Below are 24,408 nucleotides of genomic sequence, written 5' to 3' on the forward strand. Positions count from 1 at the left end.
TTTTGTTATTAATATTTTAACTCTAGTTTTTATTCTTTAGCATTCTAATTTTTATTCTTGATTTTTTTAATTTTTAAAAATTTTATTTATTTTTAATTTCATTTTCATTCTAGTTATCTATACAATATTTGTTTTTTTAACTTAGTCATTATTATCTAGATTATTTGTTTTATTTGCTATAATGGTGGGTTGGCTCGCTTTTCATTCCAATTTGTTTTTTATTCACTTGATTTTTTTTCTTTTGTATTTAATGGGTTGGGAATTGAGATACATCATTTATCCCTGTGTATACACAATATTTCTTTTTCCCAGTGTAAATCATATATATTTTTTTTTAATTTGATCTATTTGTTATCATTACCTATTTTTTATCATCTAATTAAAATAAAATTAACTTCTTTGACCAACTTCGATTTATAACTCGAGTCACATATTTTCAAGCATCTTTGTAAATCTTGTCAAGTCAATGCAGAGAATCAAGATGAGAGAAGAAAAGAAGAGAACTATGTTCTTTCAATAATAAAAACTTATATTCTTTTATATGGGTTATGTCCATTTATATATGATTACAGGAGGAAATTACTTTCTTTAGTAACTTCTCTAATAACTTGGACCAGACCCATTCATCATGGGTGGATTAGGCTTAACCCAATAACCAATACCCAGGTTGTTATTATTATATATTTTTTTTTAATTTGATCTATTTGTTATCATTACCTATTTTTTATCATCTAATTAAAATAAAATTAACTTCTTTGACCAACTTCGATTTATAACTCGAGTCACATATTTTTTTTTCCTTCTTAAAACGTGCTTGTGATACATGAATAATATGTTTTGCACAAAAAAGATAGTCTAATCCTATGGCAAACTGTAAACATCGATGTTAGTAACAATTGAGTTGGAGTTAATCCATTTATATATGATTAGAGGAGGCAGTTACTTTCTTTAGTAACTCCTCTAATAACTTGGACCAGACCCATTCATCATGGGCGGACCAGGCTTAACCCAATAACCAATACCCAGGTTGTTATTATCATATTTTTTTTAATTTGACCTATTTGTTATCATTACCTATTTTTTGTCATCTAATTAAAATAAAATTAACTTCTTTGACCAACTTCGATTTATAACTCGAGTCACATATTTTTTTTCCTTTTTAAAACGTGTTTGTGATACATGAATAATATGTTTTGCATAGAAAAGATAGTCTGATCCTATGGCAAACTGTAAACATTGATGTTAGTAACAATTGAGTTGGAGTTAATCTGCGTGAACCAACTTTTCTTTTCTTTTTCTTTTTTTTTCCAATTTATACCTTTAAATTTTTGTCCTTAATTTAATTCTTTAAACATCATATTTTTTTTAATTTGACCTATTTGTTATCATTACCTATTTTTTGTCATCTAATTAAAATAAAATTAACTTCTTTGACCAACTTCGATTTATAACTCGAGTCACATATTTTTTTTCCTTTTTAAAACGTGTTTGTGATACATGAATAATATGTTTTGCATAGAAAAGATAGTCTGATCCTATGGCAAACTGTAAACATTGATGTTAGTAACAATTGAGTTGGAGTTAATCTGCGTGAACCAACTTTTCTTTTCTTTTCTTTTTTTCCAATTTATACCTTTAAATTTTTGTCCTTAATTTAATTCTTTAAACATTTTTTCTAATTTAATCCTGAGGTTACCTAATTTCAAAAGATTAATTTTTAAATTGTGTAAGATAAAATTAAAAGAGAGGGGATTACAATATAAAATAGAAAGAAAAACATGTGGCCAATCTGAAAGTCAGTAAACAAAAACGCTATTTTAACCCACATATTTTCCTTTCTTCTCCAATTTTAACCTTTTCACTTTGAAAATTTTAGTTTTGGTCTAAAAGTTATTTTTTTTTGTTCCTTTTTCAATTCTTAAGTTTTAGGAGATGAGAGAGAAATTCATTAGAAAAAAACAAGAAAGAGAGAAAAAGTTAATGGATGACCATATTTTGACACACAAGAATTGTCGATCTTGATGTCTACAAGTTCCATTTGATAATAAAAGATCAATTGAGGTGTTTTTAAGCATTCATCTTGCCATAAAAAGTTGATCAAAGTTAAGAAAGAATCTCCTCTGTTTGATTTTATATTTTTAGACCAATTCATAGGTGTTTTAAGATGATAGATTAATCTATTGACATGATAAGGATGTTTATTAGGTGTTTCTAAGTGAAAATATGTTGAGAATGAATTTTTAGGTCTAAAAAATCCAAGCTTGGTTTTCCAATCATCTTTCCGCTAGTATCATAAAAAAAATTTTGATGAGATAAATTCAACAATACTAAGAAAGGTTGCTAATGATAACCAAAGTGAATTACATACAACAAGTGGTTCACTTGTCTTTAGATGTAAAGTGTAGCCTATCTCGATCATCCCTAATGACTTTTCTAGTGTCATTGAATTCATTTCATCAAGATCTTTCTAATGGTATTAAAAATATTGTAATTAAAGCTTCCATGCACCTTTAAGGCTCTTTCTTGCTTTTTTCTTTTCTTTTTCTTGTCTCTTCATTGTAATTGCGTACTTGCATTTGAACGAAAAGTGTAACATACTTCAGTTACCATTTAAATCCTTCCTTGATTTTGTTGGATTCTTGTTGTTGATATTTTTTTTTATGATATTATGATTGAAGTTTTGTTATGTCTTAAGGATCTCTTTCTCTCATTGTAATTACTCACCTGTTTTTTAATAGAGAGTGTGACCTATCTTGTTTATTGTTATTGATCTTTTTTAGTATTGTTGGATATATATCATTAAAATCTTCTTTTTTTTTTATCTTTCATCTCTTTTCATTGTAATTTGTGTAATTCATTTTCTTCTTGAAATGTAACATTTTCCACTAGCAACTACTTTAAATATCATATTTCTCAGTCACAATACATACCAAACAATGCTATTTTACATTTTTGTTGTCTTATTTTGCCAATGTTTTTCTCAAATGGTGTTAATAAGCAAAAATGCCCACGTCTTTCTCGTTAATGAGTGAATTGACAGCTCATATATAGATAACATTTTCTTTCTCGTAAGATTGTTATCATCAATATTTTAACATGTCAAATGACCTTCTTTATTAAACCTCAATATTATATCAAAATGATGCTTTTATTTTCATTTTCTTCCCCTAAAAAATTATAACTCGGATTAATTCTCGGACTAGTAAACCAACCCAAAACCCAAGTCTTTGACGGCCATCTCTCGAGTTAGTTCCTGTAACTTTGAATTCAATGTAAGGTGGTTGATATTTTCCCGCGGGCTTATCTCATTCTATCTACAATCATCGAACTATGAAAAATATAAAACAATCAAGTCAGAGATAAAGATTGGAAAAAAAAAAACACAGAATTAGTTGTTCAAAGTTGATTTAAAGAGATTTTTATCTTGCTGACGGAAGGTTAGGCGACGTTAGGTCCAAGAATACAAGTTGCTATTAATAGAAGACCACATCAAAGATTTGGCCAAGCTGCAATCCATTTTTGGCATATGTCGGCACTGTGATTTGTCTAATGCAATTATGTCCAGAAGTTAACATCTTACAATCCAACCGTTAACACGTCTCTAGTTGATCTCCACTCGAAGAATTATCCAATGGCAGCGTACCAAGTCACAATGGCATTCCTTGGTGGCACAAGAACAGCCGTCCTTGAATTGTAACATAGACAGGGGCTTCCTGGATCTTCCCTCCTCTGTGGTAGGGAGAGTTCGGACTCGGTGTGTGTTTGGTAATTAAGTAGTTTTTTAAAAAGATAATTTCAAAAAAAATATTTTTAATTATAGTTTTTTTAAAATATTAGATTAAAAAATTAGGTTAAGATTATTATAAGATGAATTTGCAAAATGAATGTAAAGTATATCTCTATAAATAAAAAAATGTGTTATTTTAATTTCCATAAAATAAAGGATATAATTAAACACACACACCGCAATGAAGAAAAATATATTTTACTAACTAAACAATTTTTTTTTCTTTTTGTGTTTAGATAAAGAAAACATAAACTACCTCGGTGCCAAACTCTCCCTTCATTACACAGCAAAATAAAAGCCCACGAGGTGGGCAGGCAAGGCTAAAAAAAAATATATCGAATAACTTCACCCTTTTTTCTTACAAAATGAATCTTATTAATTGTGGCTCCCACAACCCACTGAAAATGCAAGGAAACAGCCCCCCTCCCCCTCCCCCACCCCCACTCCCCAACCCATCTATAAATTCATGGCCAGTCCACACGCTTCCTCACTAATCTCAGCACCCGCCATCTCCTCTCTCTCTCTATCTTCTCCACCCACAATTTCTAGAAAATTTAGCCGCACAATTTAAACAAATTTTAGAGCAAATTCAATTTTTTAGCATCCAAATTTCGTGCAAAACAATTAAGGATATGGGCAACGCCGACTATGTTTATCCGTCCACTAATGTAGAGCGAGCACCTCGAGTAGCGATTCCACCACCGCAATCATCCGTGAAGTCGCTGAAATATAATCTTAAAGAGACTTTCTTTCCTGATGATCCTCTCAGACAATTCAAGAACCAGACCACTTCACGAAGATTCGTACTAGGCCTAAAATACTTCTTTCCAATTTTTGATTGGGCCCCTAGTTACACTTTGGGTTTCTTGAAAAGTGATTTTATTGCCGGGATCACTATTGCTAGTCTTGCTATTCCTCAGGGGATAAGTTATGCAAAACTAGCCAACTTGCCACCAATTCTTGGTCTATGTAAGTGCTAGCCAGTATAAAAATCACCAATATATATTGCTAGAGCAGATTTTAGCTGAACTGAATAATTTAAGAGCATTTTCTCATTGGATTTGTTTAAATGCATGCAGATTCAAGCTTTATTCCACCTCTAGTTTATGCGATGATGGGAAGTTCGAGAGATTTGGCAGTGGGGACAGTCGCTGTTGCATCTCTCCTCACAGCATCTATGTTAGGAAATGTAGTTAATGCTAATGAGAACCCCAAACTTTATCTCCACCTTGCATTCACGGCAACATTCGTTGCCGGAGTTTTTCAAGCTTCCCTTGGCTTATTAAGGTAACTAGACAGAGTAATTAATTCATTCCTCTCTTATCTTTAATTTACTAGTATATGTTTAATAATATAGTAATTTTCGGCACATATACATATGCATATACGTACGTACACACCCACACATATACTACTATTTTAGTAAGATCAACAAACAAATACAAGCCTTTTATTTAGTCCTATCTTCTCACTCTCTCTGTGCTAGCGTTCTTGTCTTTCGCTGCTCTATGTTAATTAATTACAGGAGCTTTATTTTATTTGTATATGAATAAGAAGACCCATAGACCGTGATAGACCTATTATTTTCAGATGTGGTAAACAGTCAACAAGGGCAAAGACACCTTAAGTAACAGGAAGAGCATGTTGACGTTTTCTTTTACAAATTTTAATAGTTACAGTGTACTGAACTGCAGGTTAGGGTTTATCGTGGATTTTCTGTCACATGCAACGATAATAGGCTTCATGGCTGGAGCAGCAACTGTAGTTATCATGCAACAGCTGAAAGGGATTCTGGGACTCAATCATTTCACCCATTCAACCGATCTTGTCTCTGTCATGCGCTCCGTCTTCACCCAAATTCACCAGGTTCGCTTCTTTCCATGTGTGCTAAACATTATCCACTGTTCATCACTTTTTATACACATGCATACTAAAATGAACTGTTCAGCTAACGCTGACTCTTGATTATTAATGCAGTGGAGATGGGAAAGTGCCGTTCTGGGCTTTGGCTTCTTATTCTTCCTCATCACCACCAGAGACTTTGTAAGTATAAATACTGCTATATAGCCTAATTGTATTTTCTCGTATAGTTTCAGGCTTTCACGTAATCACAGGCTGCTATATATTCTGATTTCCATGTCGCAGGCTTACCCCACACGTAGCGGCCAAAACTATATAAAACAAATGAATATATTAGTATACAAATCGAGAAGGGCCGCCATATATATATAGCATTAAATTGTGAAATTGCTTTACTAATCAGCCTATTGTTCACTTTATGACCCATTTTTTTATCCTCTACATATACCAATATAAATTATATAATTTAATTTAATTTGGGGATCAAAATTCTCTCTTTACCTGCTCCACCCTAAAAAAATATATCAATTCTTGTAGATAATAGTAAAAGATGGTGTTATAAGGTATGATTATATATATACCACTACATGCCTTCATTTTGAACTTGTTAATTTCTTTAGAACAAAGGACGAAGACTTTTAAACACATCTCCTTGACTCGAATCCTGGAGAAATTAAGTTCTTTGCTCATTTTTCAATATTCTTACACTAAATATGCACGCTAATGTTGTCATGCTGCATGCTCATCTGATTACTTTACTAATGGCGTGAGATAATAATGTTTTGATGATTGACTATTTGTATAGAGCAAGAGAAAACCAAAATACTTTTGGGTATCAGCAATGGCACCATTGACGTCGGTCATTCTAGGAAGCCTTCTCGTGTATCTCACTCATGCTGAGAAACATGGAGTGCAAGTGGTGAGCATTTCCCATAAATCATTGATAGTGCTTTCCTTCTTGTTTGTATTTGTTCACTTTCTACGGAACTCTTCAGTGGGCTAAGTATGTTTCAATATGAAGCCTAGGTCTATCCTACATGTGGTTTGGCCTATTGGGTACTTGATTTTTGTCTTTTGGGCCGAATCCAAATAATTGTTCTCTTCCAAGTCATGTCTCCAATCCAATTTAACATAAATTTAATTTAATATCTCAAAAATGCATTTCAACTTATCATGAACAGGTGGATAATACAAAGCAATCATTTTTATAAATATAAATCAGTGTTATAGTTCTACATCTCGTCTTCCACCATCTCGTCCCAACAGTTCAGCCTCCTACGTTTTGCCTGGAGGCTTGGTGGATCCTACCACTCAATCACCTTGGACTTTGATAGCTAGTCCAGAGTGGTCATTGTGGGTCATTTTTTTGAAGTATTTTCTTCAACCTTTAGTTTTTGTTTTCATGTCAAGTGTTCTTATTTGCTGCATGCTGGTGTAATTAATTTTTTCAGATAGGAAACTTGAAGAAGGGGATAAATCCTCTGTCCTTTACGGATCTCGTGTTTGTATCTCCTTATCTTACGACAGCCATTAAAACTGGCATCATCACTGGTGTCATAGCTCTTGCTGTAAGCACCCTTCTCCTTTGTTCTTTTGCTGTTCTTTTTCTTGGATTAATAAGAAAGATAGAAGTTGAACTAAGACCTGCCCCTTTTGCCTTGTAAGAGTAAAATAAGACAAATTCTACCACCTAATTAATATACACATGCACATCAATGTCATGTGCTTAAGCGATTGCCTGTTTTTATTTGGTTACAGGAAGGAATTGCGGTAGGAAGGAGTTTTGCCATGTTCAAGAATTACCATATAGATGGTAACAAAGAGATGATTGCTTTTGGGAGCATGAACATTGTAGGCTCTTGCACCTCTTGCTATCTGACCACAGGTATATAATGACTTACCAGCTCTCATTTCCTAATTGTACTTAATTGAGAACGTAATTCAAACTTAAAATACTAAACTAAAAGTACTCTTGGTGATACAATGAAATTTTCCAGGGCCATTTTCGCGATCGGCCGTGAACTACAATGCAGGATGCAAGACAGCTGTATCAAATATTGTCATGGCATTGGCAGTCATGGTCACATTGTTATTTCTAACGCCATTGTTCCATTACACTCCACTTGTGGTTCTGTCCTCTATAATTATCTCTGCTATGCTCGGTCTCTTAGATTATGAAGCAGCAATCCATCTTTGGACTGTCGACAAGTTCGACTTCATCGTGTGTATCAGCGCTTATGCTGGCGTGGTTTTCGCCAGCGTCGAGATTGGCTTAGTCATTGCGGTATGGACATCTAATTGTGGCCTAAAACCTGCAATCGTAAATGTCTGATCACCATCCTTTGATACCAATTCGTTTGTGCGAATGTAGGTGGCAATTTCCTTGCTTAGACTACTTCTGTTCGTCGCAAGACCAAAAACCTTTATTCTTGGAAACATTCCAAATTCAATGATCTACAGAAATGTTGAACAATATCTAAACACAAGCAGCGTTCCTGGTGTTCTCATTCTCGAGATTGATGCTCCCATCTATTTTGCAAATTCAGGGTACTTAAGAGAAAGGTGTGGTCAAAAGCTTTTAATCTAATAAAAAACTTATCAAACACAATTTTTCTGCTTATCTGCACACCTAGTATTCTTAATATTAACCAATTAAATTTGAAGCTCACAAGTGCTGCTATATACTTCTATATCTATAAGGATTGCGAGGTGGGTTGATAACGAGGAAGACAAGTTAAAATCTTCAGGAGAAACCAGCCTACAGTATGTTATACTAAACATGGGAGGTAAGGGATGATCCTGCAATATTTTCCTTCCGCAAAAAATGATTATAGATAGAAAATCCCTTTACCTTTATTTCTTAATCTGACAGCGGTTGGTAACATTGACACAAGTGGGATAAGCATGCTTGAGGAAGTTAAGAAAGTAATGGACAGAAGGGGGCTTAAGGTACATTTTGATCGAAGTTCTATATCTTGTGCGAAATATTTGAATCATCGTACACCACTAATTTATATGTTCTAATGTTCTTTGCTGCCATGTTTATAGCTTGTCTTGGCCAATCCTGGAGCTGAAGTAATGAAGAAACTCAACAAGTCCAAGTTCATTGAGAAAATAGGGCAAGAATGGATCCATTTGACAGTAGGGGAAGCTGTCGAAGCTTGCGATTTCATGCTTCACACATGCGGTCCAAACCCTTTGAAAGAGGAATCTGAGGCATATAACAAAGTCTAAGCTGTCGATCAGCAAGAGCATTAATTTTTCCATGTAGGTCAACTCTATAAATATGTATGTATCAGTTGTGCGTCCATGTAGGAACTGTTATGCATCACATAAAGCTGCATCAAATCAACTGCTGGAAGTGAAATAGAGGCTGACTTGAATCATTAGTTGAAGTTGGAGGTACTTTTTCTCTTCCGACAAGATCCAGGTTTTACAGTGTGAATCTTTTATACAAGAGATTTCGAATGGAAAACCTTTTTAGAGTAATTCTGGTGAGCGACCGCAGGCATAAGATTTTACTCTGCATCCAACCTTTGCCATCAATGTAGAAATAAGAAAATGAAATGAAAAGTCAGTCCAAGCAAGCTTACAGTGCAAGACGATTATTGAGCAATGTTTAATGACCAATCTCAATGCTAAAAAGAGTGATTAAAATTAAATTTTGAATGAAAGCAATGCTACTTTTATCACATTTTATGCTTGCTAATGCTATCAAAATATGAAACTCCAATATTTCAAGTACAATTTGTGTAGTTCCACAACGAGCGAGTATCCATGTTCTCTCCTTTTTGTCTTCTGTATCCCTTCAAGGGAGATACAGAAATTCAACCAAACACACGTTACAGAGTGTGTTTATTTTTTTAGATAGTTTTTATGGTTATGATTTTAAAAAAATAAGTTTAAAAAATATAGTTAGTTGGGGTTAGTTGAATTTAGATATGTGTATGATAAAAATTATGGTTAAAGTTTATATACATCAAAAAAACATATATAAAATGTTTGGTAGTTGTGTGGTTATGGTTGTAATTGCTTTTCAAAATATTTTTTACTTGAAAATTAATTAAAATAATATATTTTTATTTTTAAAAAATTATTTTTGATATCAGCGCATTAAAATGATTTAAAAATACTAAAAAATATTATTTTAAAAAAATTTAAAAAATATCAAAAAAATTTAAAAGCTTTTTGAAATGCAAAAACAAACAATATTTTATGAAACTCAATTAAAAAAATATATAAAAATTATTTTACAAAAACTGCGTTTCAATCTCAATTTTTTAATGGATCTCATAATATAAATTACAGTTTTTATAGTTACTAAATATCTTACTCTGTTTTTTATATTGCAAATACAAAAGCAGGTGCAAAATAAACATAGCCTATAGCCTATACTTCGATGTTAAAATATTTTTTTATTCTAGCCTGATTTCACAGGTGTAAAATAAATATAGCTTATACTTCGATGCTAAAATATTTTTTTATTCTAGCCTGATTTCAAGAAATCTTTTTATATTATTATAATCATATAAAAGACTAGTTAAAATAAAATTTCAATTTTAAATCCCAATGAATAGAGAATATAAAAAATCAATAACTATAGAAAAAAAAGGAGGAAAATATCTAAAGAAAAATTACAAAACACTATGTAAATTACTATCCAATCCACAATATTCATCAAAGTAAGAGAAACCATGCTTTCCACACTTTTTTTTTAATTGTAATATAATATAATAAACCGCTCATCTCACTATAAAATATCTATTTTTATAACAAAATAAAATGAAATGCATCCAACATCTGATGGAAAAATGATAAAAAAAAATCTCAAAAAACTATTTCTTAATCACAATATAGTTTCTCACATAAGTTTTACATAAATAAAGAATCTTAATTTAGCTTAGTGAATATATTATATATATTTTAAATTTAATTTTTTTTTTATTTAGTGAATATGTTAAAAAATAATATAAAATTATTATTAAAATCTCATATAATAGTTAATTTTTTAGGTTAAAAAATTATTTGATAAATATAATTCAAACTAAATTCTTTTAAAAAAAATTAAATGAGAATTAACCCAAACATACAAAAAGTTTTCACTTGAATATATATATTAAAAAATAATATATATTTATTTTTAAAATTTTATTTAATAATTTAAATTTTTAAATTGATATAGTTTTTTTTAATAAACTTAGCATGTGCTAAATTTTAAAAAAAATAAATGAAAATTGACCCGACAACTCCTGAAATTCGATTAAAATTTAACTTTTAAAAAAACCAAAATTAAGTTAATATAACACTTTTTAAAATTAAAATAATATTATTTTAATTAGCCGGTGTTTACTTATCTTTGTCTAATCGCTGATCTCATATGTAAATCGGGTCCCGCTTAATAACTTTTCACACTGCTGCTCCTACTGTAATTGATTGGAGTATTTTATTTAAAATATATCGACACATTGAGGACCTAATCAAAAAAAAAAAAAAGAAGATTGGCATTTATTCGAGATTCCTCTTGGACCTTTTTTTTAGGGTTTTCCTCAGACTTATTATATGAAAGAACTATAAGGTCTGATCGTGCTAAACGGCACCGTATGAAGTCTAGATATTAAGGAGGGAGCCCTGGTCGCTTTAGTGTCACGGTGCCATCTTCCGACGAACACAGCGGGAGGGGTCAGTCACTCTTTCCGCTTATCTTCCACTTACCATTACCTTCCCATTTCTCGTAGAAACGGACATTATCCCAGAAAATCAGCCGGGACAAGAAGAGCTTATAGGGCATCAGCTGTAGTAAGATTTTATCTAGTGCTACATCAGATGGCTCCGCCAATCAAATCGAAGAAAAGCAAAAAAGTTTCAAAGAAGAAATTGAAAAAGAAGAAACTCAAAAACAAAAACATTACCTCTGCTCCTATCGATCCCTCTGCCATTGATTCCGATTGGTGGGATACTTTCTGGCTCAAAAACTCTTCTTCCCCAGGTTCTCTTGATCCTTGTTTTTTTTTAGATACTGTTTTTTTTTTTTTGGTTTTGTTTTTTTTTTTTGTTTTGGTTTTCTCTTTAGTATTCGTTCAGTCTGGGAATGCTCGTATAATCAATGGAATTTGTTTGCTTTCCACTCCTGTTGCTGGTAATACTATTCTTCATTGCTGTTGTTAAGTATAATAAATTGAGATAATTTAATGAATTTGGGACCTAATTGGATCTTCGATTCTGATGAGAAATTTCTTTATAGGCATCTGCTTATAATCTCCATACTGTATGTCCTTTGTGCTTGTGTGACTATGGCTTCAAAGTGGAAAATTGAACTTCATAAAAAGTTCAGAGCTTTTCAATGCTGAGAATGTAGAATATAGACCGTACTGAATTTACCAAATTTTTTTATAGAAATCTTGGGATTTTGATGTCCAATGTGCTAAAAATGAGAGATTGATTGACCTTGTAGGTATACCGTCTGACGAGGAAGAAGGTTTTAAGTATTTCTTCAGGATTTCAAAGAAGACTTTCGAGTACATCTGTTCTCTTGTAAGAGAAGATCTTATATCGAGGCCACCATCTGGACTCATCAACATCGAGGGAAGGCTTCTTAGTGTTGAGAAACAGGTTGCAATTGCTCTAAGAAGGTTGGCATCTGGTGAGTCTCAGGTCTCAGTTGGGGCTTCCTTTGGGGTTGGTCAGTCTACAGTCTCTCAAGTGACTTGGAGATTCATTGAAGCATTAGAAGAGCGGGCCAAGCACCATCTCAAGTGGCCTGATTCTGATAGAATGCAGGGAATTAAGTGTAAATTCGAAACTTTGTTTGGCTTGCCAAATTGTTGTGGAGCAATTGATGCAACACACATTATCATGACCCTTCCTGCAGTGGAAACCTCGGATGATTGGTGTGACCGAGAGAAAAATTACAGCATGTTCTTGCAGGGTATTGTCGACCATGAAATGAGATTTTTAGATATTGTGACAGGTTGGCCTGGTGGCATGACAGTGCCAAGACTATTGAAGTGCTCAGGATTTTTCAAACTCTGTGAGAATGGAGAACGTTTAAATGGAAATTCAAGGAATTTATTTCAAGGAGCAGAAATCAGAGAATATATTGTTGGTGGGGTAGGCTATCCACTTCTTCCATGGCTCATAACTCCAGAAGTGAGCGAGGGAATCTCAAGTTCCATGTCTGCTTTCAACGCAAGGCATGAGGCTGCAAGGTTGCTTGCAGTGAGGTCGTTCATGCATTTGAAGGGAAGTTGGAGAATCCTCAGCAAGGTCATGTGGAGACCTGATAAGCGGAAACTGCCAAGTATTATCTTGGTATGTTGTTTACTCCACAATATTATAATCGATTGTGGAGATCAGTTGCATCCTGATGTTGCTCTGTCAGGTCATCACGACTCTGGTTATGGAGAACAACGTTGTAAGCAAGCCGATCCCTTGGGAAAAATCACAAGAGAAAAACTTGCGAAACACTTTCAGCATAACAAATAGATATCTGTTTCGAATAGATCTCTTATGAACAGTGCTGTAAGCAAGCAATGAAGTGTCATGTGAATTCACAGTTATTGACGAGGCTAACAAAATTTATGAACTGTGGAATCCGTCTATAAAAAGGGTTTCCAACATGCTCTTGTTCTTCGCTCTCATTTGAAGTGTTACAGACCCGTTCTTAATGACTATTTTGGTACGGATTTGGGCATATAATATTAGCCTTTTCCATATAAAGGATCATTTTAAGGAGTTTTAGTGATACCGTTGAGAATTTTAGCAGATGTGCCAAGGATTCTTTTCATGTCTTGTGAACTCTGGAGCTCGAAGCAATCCTTGTGTAACAGGTGTAAGAACATGTATCAAGGACACTAAATCCTAATCATGTCTTACTTGATAGAATTTACAGTTGAACTATCCCTGCTATCAGACCAATCCTAATCTTAATCCTATACTCGCAGGTGATGGGTTTTGCAGAGCTAATAATATACATCCAGGCTAATAATGTACCTGATAAAATGAGCTGGTTTGTTCCAGTAGTCTGTGTGCAAGTATTTTGCAAGGAAGGCAGGCTAATAAGCACATAAAAAGAAAAGCTAAAGGGCGTGTAAAACATGTGAGTTGCAGTTTATTATGGATTATTACAGTAAATTTCCCATTTTACTATGAAGTGAAAAAACTTTGAGCCTCGAAGCTGGAAGTCCGTTGGTATTTTTCATTTACCCATTAATTATTAAAATATTTTTTTTGGGGGTGAATGCGTCTATTAAATTTTTTTATATATAATAAAAATATGTTTTATTGTGAAATCAACAAAATTTATAAATGTTGATTAAAGCTTTCTTGATTTTTCATAAGTTTCTTAACAGTAAAATTACTTTTTCGGCCTCAAAATGAAAAAAAATTGTTTAGTTGTTGGGCATTGAAATTTATGGTTCTTCCTTGATCCATCTAAAACCATAGCATAATTTTATCCTTAAAAAAAATAAAAAATAAATAGCTTGGAGGGTAATTTGGTTTTTTTACATGGTTATTTTTGTGTAATTAACTATTTATGAGAGATGTTTTGATATTTTTTACATTATTTTAATTATTTATTTAAAAAAATTTTGGTTCATGTTCAAACACACCAATAAATAGATGTTGTTTGCACTGTTTAGATAACTTATATGACACTACCTGATTGTCAAATTTAGTTATCTATTATCTCATTAAATGTACAACTATTTTTTTCTTTTATATAATATGATGTGTGGTGGTTGAATTGTTGCTAATAGTTACCTATTTTTTTCTTTCATATAATATGATGTGTGTAGACGTGTGGTGGTTGAATTGTTGCTAATAGTTATTTGTTTTTTTGTTTTTTACTCTCAAATATATCATTGTCATCTTTGGTGTTTGATTTTAAATTTTAATTCTTATTCTTTTAATATTTAATTTTGTTCTTATTTCTTCATAGAAGTTTTTTATTTTTAATTTAGTCATTCAATTATAATTTCTCGTATATTTGTTTTTCATTTTAGTTCTCATTCTTTTAATTTTTTATTTAATTTTTATTTTTTTTATAGTTTTAGTCCTCATTCTTTTAATTTCTTATTTCATTATTATTTCTTTTATAGATGTTTTGTTTTCAATTTAGTCCTTCAATTTTAATTTGTGTATATGATGTTTTTTTAACGGTCTTTCTACTTTTGATTTCTTTTTTTTTTCTTTGTCATTATGACAAATTTTTTTATAAATTTTAATTTTATCTTTCAAATCAAGTGTATGATTTTTGTTATTTCAACAACAACAATAATAATATTAATGCTATTAATAATAATAGTAATAGTGATTATAATTGTGATAATAATAATAATAATAATAATAATAATAATAATAATAATTGTGGTTATAACAATAATAAAAATAGTGATAAGAATAAAAATAACAATAATATTAGTTGTGGCGCGATGGTAATAATTATAACAATAGCATTAACAACAACAACAACAACAACAATAATTATAATAATAATAATGGTAGTAATCATGATAATAATATTAATGATGATAATACTTATTAATGATAATGATGATCATAGTAATGACAGTTATAGCAAAAATGATAATAATGTTTATTAATGATAATGATGACAGTTATAGCAAAAATGATAATAATGAGAACAATAATGGTGAAAATTCATCATTCGATATTAGATTTGTTAGAAATTAAATTTTACTATTTTTTCATGTGTGATATTTTTTATCTAATATCTCAAGATATTGATTTAAAAAGTTTATATGACTTTACACCGTCTTTTATTTATTTTATTTTTTTTTAAATTTGTTATTTAATATTAAGTTTTTAAAAAATAAAAAATAATTATCTATGTTTTTTATTTATTTATTGAAAACTCATATTATATAAAGATTCAAAATAAAAAATTTAACAATTTTTTTTTATCCAAGTTGCAAAAAATAAAATAAAAATGGTTTGGCCCGCCGTAGAACGCGGGAAATGAACCAGTAAATACGAATTTAAATCAACTAACAGAAGCCCTGAGAATGGATGATCCATCCCAGCCGGGAAAAAAGAAGAAGAAGAAGAAATTTAGCCACGACTACTGAACTGTAGGACAAAAACAGCACAAAGGGTGAAAAATCACTTGGATCTTCTTCTATTGTAAATCCTAAATCACGAATAATTGCGGCTAAGCATTGTATCCAACCAAGTGGCCTTGAAGAGTCATTCACTATAAAGCCAGGTACACTTGGAAGAAAATAGCTCCCCATGGAAACCTGAGCAATGTCCAAACATGCAAACGAAACGAAGGGGAAAAGAAGCTCTAATAGAGCAGCCTCTTTTGATTCGACGGGGACTGGCATGTACAGCGGGATCTCTAAACTAGAAGACGACAGGGTCATCTCTAACCAAGCAAAGGTAAAAGGCAAAAAAGTCTAGCAGCTAGCTCTCTATATAACCATATCTAGCGAGGAAAGCTTATGCACAAAGCAACTAATGTCTCATATTTAAGCCTTGAGGGCTTGAACTACATCTACTATTTCCCGATAAAATGCGATTGCCTCAATCTCCTTTAGTTGGAGGTTGCACACATGAACAGAAGTGCCCTTTCTTTCTCTTCTGGCTAGTTCTTGTGCTGCCATACAGATAGTCTTGCAGTAGAACTTTTGATTTTCGCTCTGTGATTTTTGTTTTCCCTCTGCTTTTGTTTTCATCATCAAGTTTCAGCAAAACGAACTGCAATTTCTGCACCTCCAGCTGCAAACGCCCGATTTTCTCTGACACTCTTCTTGCCTGCTCTGTAATCTTTCTTCTCCTGACGCTGCCACTCTCATCTGGTGCTAATTCGGGTTTCTCGTCAGAGTACAGTGGCTCATCTTCAACAGTCTTCATTAGTTTGCGATTCACTTCAAACAACTTCATGATGGCCTCCTCGGATTCTTCCAGCTGCTCCTTCACATTATCATATTCAATACCCTTTCCCTTTTTGCTCTTCTCTGTAATCTCCACCTTACTCTTCAAATCTTGAACTGTTATTTGAAGATTTGTCAACTTTTGAGCATCAGAATCAAGTCTTTCTAGAATTTTCCTCTTATTTCCTTCTTGACAAGACCCCGATAATGTCTTTGAGATCTCTAATTTGTCCACACCCACCTCCTTCTCAACCACTGATTCTGCAGAAGGATGCTGCCTAATGTGTTTTTTCTTCTTCTGTGAAGCAGTCACCTTCTGCGTTTTTCCAACAGTCAGGTCAATGCTGTCATCCCGATCAGCAGTTTCCCATATTTCAAGCATCTGTTCATCAGCCCGCATAGTTTCTCCCTTGCTGATTCCATGGGATGAACATTCCGATATCTGATCAAGTATTATGTCTTTTGTCATCACTTCATTCCCATCCCCTGAGATTTCATGTGTTCGTTTCTGCCGCCTCAGATCATCACTGGGTGTGGCCACCAGTTCCCCATCCTCTGGTTTTGGCTTAACATACCTCCTTGTCTCAACACCTTTTTGACGTGCACTGCTTCCAGATTTCAACTCCTCAATCTGCCTTATTGCAGCATCGAGTTTGGAATGATAACTCAAGTTTTCTAGCATAAAAAGTCTCTCCTTCTCAATGATTTCTTTCTCAATAGCTCTAATCCTCATTTGCAAATCCTGGAAGTCCAAGGTTCCACCTGGCACCATGCCACTCTGTCCTTCACTCATTTGGCGAAAGCCTTTGGCATGCATCACCACTGCAGCATCCTGCAGCAAGCGGAATATAAGAATATTAAAACCATTAACTTTAAAGGATATAACAAAAGCATTGCCCATATTCCAACTGAGTTGTTTTGTGAACATAATGCAAAAGGTTACAAACTATGGGGTCAAACTGCAAAGTGCAAGGAATATTAATAGGAGTAGTGCACGGGCATATCAAAATTGGGTGAATGAAGCTTGAGAGCTTATAAGGTTACAACAGACAAGATCTCAAGGAATAATTGATGTGATTGATTTTGCAAAACCCCGCACAGGATGATTATACAGTTAACTGATTGGATTATGGTCATGTCACTTATAGAACCAGACCAAGTAATATTGCCATAATGGAACGATTCAAAATCAGATGAATAGAAATTACCTTTGATTCCTTGCTGTCACCTTCATGAAATGTCGCATCTGGAAGAGTGTGCTTCTCCAATGATGTTACACAATCCCTCAACGACATGAAAGCTGGCAAATATGCAGCCACAAGAGCTTTTAGTTCTGCATTTCCACCTTCCAAAGTGCTAACTCTTTCTTTCAGCTGGTCAATCTCCATGTCTTTTGAGCAATTTCCATCTTCAAGGCTCTCACATATTTTAAGGAGCTCGCGAAGCTTTCCTTCAAACAAGGCTTCTCGGACAGCAGATATCTGCAGCTCAGCAAACAATGCAACAGCCTGAGACTCTTGTAGTTCAACCTTATTTCTTTCCTTTACCAGTTCATGACTCAAATTTTCCTTCCTGTCTTTAACTTCTTGAAATTCTTCATGCAATTTCCTAATTTCAAACTCCAGTTTCTGATTTACTTCACGAATGTTTTCAGCCTCCTTATTTTTCTGATCATAATCTCCTGATAGTTTGATGATCTGCATTTCTTGATCTGATCGTATCACCTCAACCTCATCATACTTGCACTTCAGATCCTCCACCATTTTATGCAACTCTCTCTTCTCATCTTCTAAGCCACTGAACTTATCTAACTCTTTCTCCAGTTTCGTCACCTTCTCATTGAGACCAATATTGTCATGACACAGTTTATCTAGGCTTTCACCAAGGCTTTTTATTTCCACAGATTTTTCACAGATGATATCCCTGAAAATTAGAGAAAGGGTACTTTGAGATACAGTTTCAACAAGAACGCAGAAGTTTTCCTCTTCAAGTTCACATTTCTCCATCTGCAGATCTGAAAATGATTTCATCAAGGACCTCTGATCATCAAGAACCTTGCAGTTCTCCTCTTGTAAGTTCTGGTGAGCACCTTGCAAGTCTGACATCTGTACATGAAGATTATTTAGTTCAACCTTCAAAGCCTCCTCTTTGCGATCTCCCTCTATTAACTTCAATTTCATCTCTTCATTTATCATTGAAAGCTCTTGGCTCTCATTCTGCAAAACCATGAATTGCTCAGACCTGGTTGTCAATTCTTGATCGAGGATATTTTTAGTCTTCACAAGATTTTCCACCTCTAATTGCAGTTGCCCAAGCAGTGTAACTAGAACAGAGTTCTCAGTGAACAACCGCTGATTTTCATCTTGTGTCTTGAAGAGAAACTCCTGTGATTCTTGAAGCCTGTTGAGTACATGGTTCAGCAGTTTTTGGTCTTGCTTGGATTTATTTTCACACTGGTTCGCATCAAGTTCAAGAGTCATCAACACCTGATAAAGTCCCATCCTCAGTGTTTTAATTTTATCAGATAAGCATTTCACCTCTTCTTGTTGTTCACAATTTTCATGTCTCATATCAGAGATTAGTTTCTCTGACAGTTTAGATGCCTCCAAGAGCTTCTGATGATCGAGCAAGAGGGAAGAATTCTTCTCTTCCAATTCTTGTGCACATTTCTGCAAGATAAAGATCTCAATCTCCGCATTCACAGCTTTGTCCAGCTCCTTTTCATATTCTTTCTTTCTGCACAGACTTTCCTCTTGTAGCAAACAAATCTGTGATGCCATACCAGCTAACTGGGACTCACTCAACTGGGCTAGATTAGCATGTTCTTGCTTTTCAGCATCTAAACGAACCTGTAATTCTTGTACTTCATGAAGTGAGGATTGTCTCTCCTTCTCCAGAAGCAAGTATTTTTCTTCTAATTCTGCATAATTTTTCTCCAAATCCTGCAAGCTTTTCTCACTGATGTCCAACTGAGAAGATAAACTTCCTTTCATGGAGGCCAGCTCAGACTTCTCATTCACAAGCAGAAGGCATAAATCTTCTAAGCTCTTTGACTTTTCCCTCAACCCTTCAAGTTCAGCATTTGCATCAAGGAGGAAATTCTCCAGAATGTGGTTCTTCTCTGTAAGTTTCTCCACATTATCATTAGCAAATTGCAACTCAGAAGCCATCAAATCCTTCTCAGAAACAAGAATGGATTTCTCTTCCAAAAGATAATGACCGGATTCTTCTAGTGCCTTTAACTTCTCTCCGACCCCTTCTAGCTCAACATTCAAATCTGATAAAGAATTCTCCAGAAGAGCATTTTTTTCAATAAGTTTCTCCATGTTCTCCAACTTTTCCAAAAGAGCTACCTTTTCAGTTCTGTCTCTCTCACAAGCCTCCTTCAGCTTGATGTTGACATCCTTCAAATCCTTCACAGATGATCCAAAGGACTCTGGACTGAAGCCAACTGATTCCACCTGCCTCATGATCGCCTGATGCTTCCGGTTAAGTTCATTTAGCCCCTCCTTTAGACAGTAAATCTCTTGCTGAAGAGCATTTCTTTGGTCCACTCGAAGCTCCACCTCTGCTTCAAGTTTCTTTATGGTCTCCCTTAAGCTTGAAATCTCATCTTGCAGATTCTGTATAGTCAGAGCTGAAGATAAGTTGACTTCACTTAGGCTCTTGTTCTCCACCTTGACATGCTCCACTTCATCTTTTAAACTCTGATTACGAGCTTCCAGGTCCTCCAAAATTTGAGCCCTGTTCTGAAGCTGAGCCGCCACAGATCTCAATTCTTCCTGGGATTGAGAGTGCAGATGCTGTAGAGTTTGAAAAGCAGTTTCAGCCTCCATGAATCTCAAGCGCTCTTCTTGGACGCAAGCCCAAAGTCTCCCCAACTCCTTCTGCTTTTCCGTAAGCTCATCTCTTTGAGCCGCCAATTTCTGCATCAATGACTCTAACTCGGAGTGTATGGTTTGGTTTGATTTTTCTAACAGAAGACACCTCTCTTCAGAACCCTTTAACTTCACAGTCCCATCATCTATCACCAAGTTAAGCCTTCGGGCTTCCTCCTCGAAACAAGCAATTTTATGCTCCAGACTGGCAATTGTTGCCAAGCACTGCTGGTACTGAGTGACAGCAGCTTCCATTTCTTCAGTTAGCTTGGTCAAAGAATGCTTCAAGGCTTCAATTTCCCTTTCAGCATCATCTGCACGCTCACTGAACCTCCTGCCATCTTCCTGTGCATTATGCAATTTGTCCTCTAGATCAGATATCTTTTCCAAACATAGGCTGTACTGAACCTGTGCATCAATTTTTTCAGCTTCTAATCTAGACAGGTCTTGCTTTAGGGATTGAGCTTCAGTTTCAGCTTTGCTGGCTCGCTCGTTTAGTTCTCCTGCATCCTTTTGGACAAGAGCGAGATTGTTCACCAGATTAGATATTTTTTCCAGACACCCCTGGTATTGAAGAAAACTAGATTCCTTTTCAGCCTGTAATTGTGCAAGGACTTCCTTCAAAGTTTGAACTTCAGCTTCAGCTTTGCTAGCTCGTTCATTAAGTCCCCTGGAATCCTCTGTTGCACGAGAGATTTCTGACTCCAAATTAGACAATCTGTCCAAACTTTGCTCATACTGAAGCAGGCCAGCTTCTTTCTCGGCTTCTAGTTTAGCAAGTGCATTCTTTAAATTTAAAATTTCTAGCTCAGCTTTACTAAGTTGCTCAGATTCAGATGGGGCTCGAGCCTTGAGATCATGGACGCCATTGTTTTGCACACCTCGTTCTTTCTCCTCTGGGTCATGGAAATTGAGGCCTTTTCTCACCCTCCCTTCTGCAAACTTAGCATTGTCCATCCCATCTCCAAGCCCAAAAAGATCATTGAATTGTTTCAAACCTTTTCTTCCAGGATATGATTTTTCAGTAAAAGCTCCATTCCTAATGATAGCATGGGATGGTGAGATGCCCAAAGCATCCTTTTGCAGCTCATCAGGGTCAAAAGGTGCACGTATTGGAGGCATATCAGGTGTACGGGGATCACAGTCAGTAGCAGAACTTGCAGGGGAATCATCACCCAGAATAAAGGGGGCTTGGTTGGGAAATGCTTCTGCCATTGTTCGTTGCGCCTGGCGAAGGGCCCCGGTGGCATGATCATATCTTTCAGCCAAGGCACGATACGCTCTATAAAACTCTTCGACCAATTTCATAAGCTCTGGGCGTTTCTTGTAGTACATCTCTGCCCTCCTTGCAAAGGAATCTGCATCTTCTTCGATGAGTTTGATCATCTGTTTGACTTTGGAATCCATATCTGTTCATAGAAAAGAGAATTGTTAAATGGTTACATGAAAAGAGGGAGAAAATGCTACAGTAAGTCTAGCACAAAACCTACATGATGAAATAAGTGATGGAGAAAAGAAAACATGAATTCACTAAGTATTTTGGGCAAATACAAGACACTGTGGTTTTGTGCTTAAAAGTAATTAGCTAAAAGATATATTCATAGATCAGATATCTTCTGCTTAAAAAAGTAACTGCAGCTTTCTTAGCCACAACACACCAAATAAAATTAGAAGTTGAACTGAGCAGTCATGGATGTAGCTCCAGTTCTCAGGCATAATGTAAGAGGTTAGCAGGCTTCAGATTTGAATTGGAAAGTAGACAATGCTTTGGCAAGCCAATAAGAATTACTGATCATTTATGCAGATTTGACTGTGAATGGGATACGAAGTTGCAAGCCCTCCTGAACGAGCCATGATGCAGATAGACATAAAGAACTCATTAACTGATACTCTTTGCTTAATATTCAATTATGCACAGAACTAGTGTAGCAAACAAAGGAGAATGTTTCTCCAAAAATTCGGTTCCCTCACCAACAGGAAAAAAAAGGACAATCAATTCAAAAGAATAAGGAGATCAAAGATATCGGTTAGGTCATTGAATCCCATGCCATAGAAGAAAAAAACTCTAGATTGAGCTCTCAAATAAAAGAATCTATCAATTGAAAAGAAAACAGAAAGCGAAGACACAAGCATGAGACAATAACTTGGATGGTATATCTATGCAACCACGAAAACAAATTGGCAATGATTATCAATTCTTAGATTTTTAGTACCTAGTTTATTGTCAAGTTATTGAACATACCGCAGCAAGTAAATGCAGAGATGTTAGTGATACCCAAAGACAGCCAAATGCATATTAAGGCTCAAGCCAAAAGTAAATGCAAGTTAAATACCTTCTAATTCCATTTCAATTGGATAACATATTTCCATTTTTAAGCTTCCAAATTATTGATTTTGCACCTACATTTCAAGCTTTTTAACTGGTTCCATTCATTTGTTTGGAATTCAATTACCATGTTTCCTTTAGGCCCCAGTTGCAGGAGAGTGGTCAGGAGATGCATTTTCATCACACCAACCAATGTGGAAGTATGCTATAACAATTAACTTGGAGTCCCAATCTCAGAAAAATGTTGGTATCATTCATTGTAATGTGTTGGTTATCATGTCTTCTAAATAGCCAGATCACTCAAAAATGATTAAACAGTAGTTAACTACAGCCCACTTGCACAGTAAACAGAAATTCGAACCGAGTGCCTAAGAAACAAGCCAATACCTGTAAGATTTTCTTGAAGCCATTTTGAGTTTTTTGGGCTAATGTGGCTGTCCCACCACCACGAATACTTCCTTTTAGAATCTGCTTGCGACCTGGCAGCCATAATTCAATCCAATAACACAACCACTTCCCAATTCCGATCGCAGAAATGACAAACCTACGATCCTTGAAGCAATAAGTACGATCCAAACCAACAACCAGTCAAACCGACACTGACTTCTCAATATTGAGTTTTGTACTCCCCTCCTTGTACCTAAGTCGAGAAAATCAACAAACAAAACATACTTGATTCAGCTGATTTCAATGTTAACAACACTACTAATTCATAAGATCGGAACCTTGAAAATTTTAAAACAAATAAATTGAGACAAAAAAAAAAACCTACCTGATCAGCAGAGCTTTCAAGTCCAGATAGTGATTAGTATACAAAAGAGTATGCTTTCAAGCAGAGCTTTCTAAAGAATTTGTAAGAAAAACCTGATCAAAGTAACACAAAAAAATCATACATAGGAATCTGATATGCTTCGTAGAATAAAAAAAAAATCAGTCATTTAATCAATAAAAAATAAAAAGAAAAGAAAAAACAACTGCATGATCATACACAACAGATTAAAGCATGAAACTCTCATAAAAAGAAAAAAAAAACAGAGACAAGAATAACGTAACCAGGCAAGACAAGAGCAGACAAATACGGCTCATTGACCATTGACATGCATTGAAGAAGAAGAAGAAGAAGAGGCGGTGATAGCAGACAGTTCAGAGATTTTCCTAGGGAAAAAAAACTCACCAAAAGGAAGTTGTTTAGAGGCTAATCTGATAGCAGCAAGAAGAAAAACAAGTAGAACTGCTTCCTCTGTTTTTGTCCTCGGGGATCACCCCATGCTTGTTAGATCTCTCTGTCTCTTTGTGTCACTCTTATTTGTTCGTGCGTTTCTCTCTCTTGCCGTTGTTGCTTGCTTTTTATGCTGTTGCTTTTTAGTGAAAGAACTGTCGTAGAGGAAAAGGAACAGGAAAAGGAAAAGGAAATAAGCGAACAAAACTGAAGTTAGGAAAAGACCAAAGGCCTCGAAAGTCTGAAAATAATGATCATAATAATGCTCCTATAGTGAGCAACCATGGAAGATTTACGATGCTGAGTAATTGAGTTAGTAATTAATGATATTTATTTATTTATTTATTTAAATTTATACTGAAGATAAAGATAAAAATAAAAAAGAGAGAGGAAATAAAATCTATTATTTATAAAAAATAATAAAAATATTTTTATTTATAATG

The 24,408-nt window shown here is 34.4% G+C and overlaps 3 protein-coding genes across 3 annotated transcripts; 2 read left to right on the top strand and 1 right to left on the bottom strand.

Annotated features, from left to right (window-relative positions):
• Positions 1 to 4,287: 4,287 nt before the first annotated feature.
• Positions 4,288 to 9,243, top strand: LOC105126819 (sulfate transporter 3.1-like). The gene is made up of 12 exons (XM_011027819.1): positions 4,288 to 4,756; positions 4,867 to 5,074; positions 5,482 to 5,653; positions 5,765 to 5,830; positions 6,453 to 6,566; positions 7,099 to 7,215; positions 7,406 to 7,532; positions 7,645 to 7,931; positions 8,019 to 8,209; positions 8,348 to 8,433; positions 8,520 to 8,596; positions 8,696 to 9,243. The coding sequence occupies exons 1-12, from the start codon at positions 4,420 to 4,422 to the stop codon at positions 8,879 to 8,881; spliced, it is 1,968 nt and encodes a 655-aa protein (XP_011026121.1). The 5' UTR covers positions 4,288 to 4,419; the 3' UTR covers positions 8,882 to 9,243.
• Positions 9,244 to 11,137: 1,894 nt separating this feature from the next.
• On the top strand, positions 11,138 to 13,543 carry LOC105126820 (nuclease). The gene is made up of 2 exons (XM_011027820.1): positions 11,138 to 11,633; positions 12,099 to 13,543. The coding sequence occupies exons 1-2, from the start codon at positions 11,471 to 11,473 to the stop codon at positions 13,127 to 13,129; spliced, it is 1,194 nt and encodes a 397-aa protein (XP_011026122.1). The 5' UTR covers positions 11,138 to 11,470; the 3' UTR covers positions 13,130 to 13,543.
• A 2,289-nt stretch (positions 13,544 to 15,832) lies between these two features.
• On the bottom strand, positions 15,833 to 24,116 carry LOC105126821 (early endosome antigen 1-like). Its single transcript, XM_011027821.1, has 5 exons — positions 23,921 to 24,116; positions 23,519 to 23,610; positions 23,134 to 23,386; positions 17,751 to 21,829; positions 15,833 to 17,374 (listed from the first exon to the last, which is right to left on the bottom strand). The coding sequence occupies exons 3-5, from the start codon at positions 23,234 to 23,236 to the stop codon at positions 16,193 to 16,195; spliced, it is 5,364 nt and encodes a 1,787-aa protein (XP_011026123.1). The 5' UTR covers positions 23,237 to 23,386; positions 23,519 to 23,610; positions 23,921 to 24,116; the 3' UTR covers positions 15,833 to 16,192.
• Between the last annotated feature and the right edge of the window lie 292 nt (positions 24,117 to 24,408).

Source organism: Populus euphratica, unplaced genomic scaffold (genome assembly GCF_000495115.2).
Source record: "Populus euphratica unplaced genomic scaffold, PopEup_1.0 scaffold30.1, whole genome shotgun sequence".
In the NCBI taxonomy this organism is placed as follows: Eukaryota; Viridiplantae; Streptophyta; class Magnoliopsida; order Malpighiales; family Salicaceae; genus Populus; species Populus euphratica.